This window comes from Nicotiana tomentosiformis, chromosome 11 (assembly GCF_000390325.3).
Source record: "Nicotiana tomentosiformis chromosome 11, ASM39032v3, whole genome shotgun sequence".
Lineage (NCBI taxonomy): Eukaryota > Viridiplantae > Streptophyta > Magnoliopsida > Solanales > Solanaceae > Nicotiana > Nicotiana tomentosiformis.
In genome coordinates this window covers 76,794,451-76,800,186 of record NC_090822.1, presented here as the reverse complement: position 1 = coordinate 76,800,186, position 5,736 = coordinate 76,794,451, and the positions used below count along the sequence as shown (strand labels likewise).

Below are 5,736 nucleotides of genomic sequence, written 5' to 3'. Positions count from 1 at the left end.
ACCCTAAGTTCCACCTGGTCAAACAGAAGAGGAGACCCTAGTCCGAAATCAAGCGAGCTTTCATCAAAGACGAGGTATCTAAACTCCTTAAAATAGGGTCTATTCGTGAGGTTAAATACCCGGATTGGTCGGCAAACGTAGTGGTAGTCCATAAAAAGGGAATAAACTAAGAATGTGTGTAGATTGCAAATATTTGAATAAGGCATGTCCCAAAGACTCTTTTTCTACGCCCAACATCGATCGTATGATCGATGCCACGGTCGGCCACGAGATCCTTAGTTTTCTCGATGCCTATTCTGGGTATAACCAAATACGGATGGAACCGGGTGATCAGGAAAAAACATCCTTCATCACTAAATACGGCACATACTGTTATAACGTAATGACATTTGGATTAAAAAATGTTGGTGCCATATACCAACGTCTAGTAAATCGGATGTTCGAGAAACAAATAGGAAAATCAATGGAAGCTTACATTGACGACATGTTAGTTAAGTCCCTACGAACAGAGGACCATTTAAATCATTTGTATGAAACCTTCAACATACATAAGTAATATAATATGAAGTTGAACCTGGAAAAATGTGCGTTCGGAGTTGGGTCGGGTAAATTCCTCTGATTCATGGTATCCAATCGTGGAATCGAGATCAATCCTAATAAAATCAAATCCATTGAACATATCATGATCGTGGAAAACGTAAAGGCGGTGCAAAGGTTAATCGAGCGCATAGCCGTCCTGGGGTGATTTATTTCAAGTTCATCCTACAAAAGCCACTGATTCTTCGCACTATTGAAGAAAAAGAATAACTTCTCGTGGACCCCGTAATGCCAACGAGCTTTGGAGTAACTCAAGAGGTACTTATTGAGTCGGCCGCTGCTTCACACGCCAAATACAGATGAACAACTGTACTTATACTTGGAGGTCTCGGAGATAGCGGTAAGTGGAGTCCTAGTTAGGGAAGAGCAAGGTACACAATTTCCAATTTACTATGTTAGTAGGACCTTAGGTGAGGCCGAAACTAGGTACCCTCACCTAGAAAAACTAGTGCTCACTTTGCTAAGTGCCTCTAGGAAGCTAAAACCAAACTTTCAGTGTCACCCGTATGTGTCGTAACTATTTACCTATTGAGGAACGTTCTGCATAATCCCGAACTCCCGGGCCGGTTGGCCTAATGGTCCGTAGAAATAAGTGGGTACAATATTGAACACCGACCTCTGACTGCCATTAAGTCTCAAATTTTGGAAGACTTTGTGGCCGACTTTACACCGGCCCTAATACCCCGAAGTCGAAAGTGAGTTATTGGTTAACTAAGGAACTTCCTCGGGAACCTGGACCCTCTTTACAGACAGTGCCTCAAATGCAAAAAAGTCTGCACTTGGCATCGTACTAAAGCCACAAACATGTAATATAATTAGACAATCTATTAAGATTGTGAAATTGACTAACAATGAGGCCGAATATGAGGCCATGATTGCAGGCCTTGAACTAGCCAAAAGCTTGGGGGCAGAGGTGATGGAAGCCAAGTGCGACTCCCTCCTTGTGGTAAACCAAGTTAATAGAACATTCGAGGCCAGAGAAGAACGAATTCAAAGATACTTGGACAAGTTACATATGACATTACATCAGTTCAAATAATGGACTTTGCAACATGTATCTCGAGATCGAAACAGCGAGGCTGATGCCCTCGCTAATGGGAGAACTCGTACAACTTATGCGATTGGTGGTGGAATAAGGCCACACCGAGATCAACTCAATGAGCCTAACTTGGGACTGGAGGAATGAGTACGTGGAATATCTCAACACCGGTAAACTGCCCTCGGATCCAAAAGAATCGAGGGCCTTGTATACAAAGGCAGCATGATTTACCATGTCCGAAGACTAAACCTTATTCAGAAGGACATTTGATGGCCCACTTGCAATATGTCTAGGTTCTGGGGATACCGAGTATGTTTTAAGAGAAATCCTCGAAAGTACCAGTGGAAATCACTCAGGCGCCGAATCGCTGGTTCGAAAAATAGTCAAAGACGACTTTTACTGGACGGCATGGAAAAAGACGAGAGGGAGTTCATTCAAAAATGTGATGAATGCCAAAGACACGCTTTGATGATTCATCAATGGTCGTTCATGAAGTGAGGAAAGGACATCGTTGGCCCCTTCCATGGGCACCCGGTAAGGCTCAATTTATGTTGTTTATGACTAACTATGTTTCTAAATGGGTGAAAGCCCATGCATACGGGAAGGTCAGGGAGAAGGAAGTCATCGATTTCATTTGGGATCACATCATATGCCGATTCGGAATGCCGCCTGAGATTGTATGCTATAATGGGAAACAATTCATCGGAAGCAAAGTAACCAAATTCCTTGAAGACCATAAGATCAAAAGGATCCTGTCAACATCTTATCATCCTAGCGGGAATGGACAAGCTGAATCTACTAACAAAACCATACTTCAAAACCTCAAAAAGAGGTTAATCGATGCCAATGGAAGATGGAAGGAAGTACTAGCTAAAGTCTTATGGGCATACCGTACGACCTCAAAGTCCATTACCGGGGCTACCCCATTTTCTTTGGTTTATGGTGCCGAAGCTTTAATACTGGTCGAGGTCGGAGAACCAAGTATCAGATTCTGATATGCAACAAAGGAATTAAATGATAAGGCTATGATTAAGAGCTGGAGCTATTATAAGCGTGAAGTCGCCTTTGTCCGGTTGGCCGCCTAAAAACAACAGATCGAAAGGTATTACAATCGAAAGACTAACCTTCGACACTTTAATATCGGGGACTTGGTACTGAGAAAGGTCAAACTGAGCACTCAGAACCTGAATGAAGGGAAATTGGGACCAAATTGAGAAGGACTGTACCAAATTATCGAGATCACCGGCAAAGGATCCTACAAACTCGGAACAATGAGCGATGACCAACTACCAAAAAACTTGAATATAACTCACTTGAAGTGATATTATTGCTAAGGTACATCCCCATTATTTCTTTTATATACATTTTAAAACGAATGCTTGAAGGTAGCCAACAAGGGACGATACAACATTTTAGGTCTGAAAGCACGCATTGCACGCTTTTTCCCTTGAACCGGTTTTGTCCCAAATTGGTTTTACGGTAAGGTTTTTAATAAGGCAACAAGTAAATCGTGCTAACTTAGAATCCAAGGCCGGTAACGAACCGATGACGATATCACAACAACATTTTAGGCTTCTCTTCGATCAACCCCGAACAGTGGGGGCGTTACCCTCTCATATCGACTTTAGCATGGAAAGAGTCTTCAGGATTTAAGGGTCCCTATCACGCCCCAATCTCGGGAGGCGCGACTGGCACTCAACCGAGTAAACCCGGCCAAGAAAGCTTGTTAGATACTTTCTACCCAACTCACCCATGATAAGAAAAGGCATGTTTTTATTAGCTAACTAGTAGAAGGACCATATGCATAGAAATTACCAAACCATTTTATTTTGCTACTTCCTCTTAAGTTTCAAAAAGGCATACATTTTGTTATTTAGTGGAACAAAAATCCAAAATACAACATAATTCGTTTGACCTTTCTAGTACCCATGTACAACCCACATAGCGTCTACGGAGTCTCTAAAAATACAAAAGAGAGTCAAGATGGTGCCGGCAACAAGGCCCCAGCTATACCTCAAAAGTGACCACAATATAAACAAAAGGTCCAATGCATGACCCCTGATTGAAATTGGGCTCACCGAGTCCGCTGAGGAGAGGATGCAACATTATTTGTGATCAACATTGTCTGCTATGCAACCACCTACATTCATTTAAAGATGCAGCGCCCCCGACAAAAGGGACGTTAGTACCGTCGAATAGCACTAGTATGTAAACCTAAACACCAATGCAATAGAATAAATAATAATACAATAGGAATAATCAAGAATTCAATAAGGGCTTCAAATAATATTAAAACAACAAGTCCATATTAATGATTTCCCTCTTCCACATTGGAATTTCTATGTTTTGTGCCAACCCAGAGGCCATTGATGTTTGGCCTTCACTTGCTGACAATTTTGACACCTTGCCTCAAAGTCCGCCGCATTCCTTTTCATGTCACTCCACCAATAGACTTCCTTGAGGTCATGATACATCTTTGTAGAACCCGGAAGCACGGAATACCTAGAAGCATGAGCTTCGGTCATGATTCTTTCCCGGAGCCCTTCTACATTCGGAACACATAGTCGCCCTTGCTACCTTAGTGTACTATCATCCATGCTAAGATAAAAAGATGTAGTCTTATGTTTTTGAATCCCCTCCTTTAATTGCACCAAATATGGATCGTTGTATTGCTTCTCTTTGACTTCCACAACAAGCGATGATTCGGCCCTAGTTTATACAATTACCCTTCCTTCACTAGAGTCCGCAAGATGAACTCCCAAACTATACAATCGATGGACTTCCTTGGCCAATGGCCTCTGATATACCTCCAAGTGTGCTAAACTACCCATAGATTTTCGGCTAAAAGCATCCGCCATAACATTGGCTTTCCCCGGGTGATATAGAATATCGATGTCGTAATCTTTCAGTAACTCAAGCCATCTTCTCTACCTCAGATTCAGCTCCTTTTATTTGAAAATATATTGAAGACTATTGTGGTCCGTGAATACATCCACATGGACCCCATACAAATAGTGATGCCAAAGTTTCAATGCAAAAACCACCGCCGCAAGTTCTAAGTCATGTGTTGGATAATTCCTTTCATGATTCTTGAGTTGCCTAGAAGCATATGCTATAACTTTGTCGTGTTGCATTAACACACACCCAAGCCTAATTCTTGAAGCATCACAATATACCACAAATTCATCTATACCCTCTGGCAAGGTCAACACCGGTGTTGTAGTCAATCTCGATTTCAAATCCTGGAAGCCCCTTTCACAAGCATCAGACCATTGAAACTTAACTGCTTTCTGAGTCAATTTAGTCAACGGGGAGGCAAGAGTAGAGAACCCCTCCACAAACTTCCTTTAATACCCTGCTAAGCCCAAGAAAATGCGAATATTGGTTGGCATTGTAGGCCTAGGCCAATTCTTTACTGCTGAAATCTTTTGAGGATCAATCTTGATTCCTTCTATAGAGACAACATGATCCAAAAATGTGACAGATTCTAGCCAAAATTCACACTTTGAAAATTTCGCATAAAATTGGTGTTGATGAAGAGTTTGCAACACTGCCCTGAGATGATCGGCATGGTCCTCCCGACCTTGTGAATACACAAGAATATCGACAATGAACATTATCACAAAGGAGTCGAGGAAAGGCTTGAAAACCCGATTCATAAGATATATGAAAGCCGTTGGGGCATTTGTTAGCCCAAAATACATTACCAAAAATTCAAAGTGCCCACACCAGGTTCTGAAAGCTATTTTCGGAATATCCTGCTCCCTGATCTTCAATTGGTGATACCTGAATCGTAAATCAATTTTGGAGAAGTATTTAGCACCTTGTAACTGATCAAACAAATCATCTATTCTTAGTAACGGGTACTTGTTTTTTATTGTGACCTTGTTGAGCTGCCAGTAGTCAATACACATCCTCAGCGATCCATCTTTCTTCCTTTCAAATAGAACCGGTGCGCCCCATGATGACACACTCGGTCGGATGAAAACCTTTTCTAGCAAATCCTTCAATTGCTCCTTTAGCTCCTTCAATTCTACTAGTGACATCCTGTATGGAGGAATAAATATAGGTTGCATGCCTGACATCACATCAACCCCAAA

General features: G+C 41.8%; 1 protein-coding gene across 1 annotated transcript; it reads left to right on the top strand.

Annotated features, from left to right (window-relative positions):
* Positions 1 to 2,085: 2,085 nt before the first annotated feature.
* Positions 2,086 to 2,631, top strand: LOC138901705 (uncharacterized). Its single transcript, XM_070189487.1, has one exon. The coding sequence runs from the start codon at positions 2,086 to 2,088 to the stop codon at positions 2,629 to 2,631; it is 546 nt and encodes a 181-aa protein (XP_070045588.1).
* Positions 2,632 to 5,736: the final 3,105 nt, after the last annotated feature.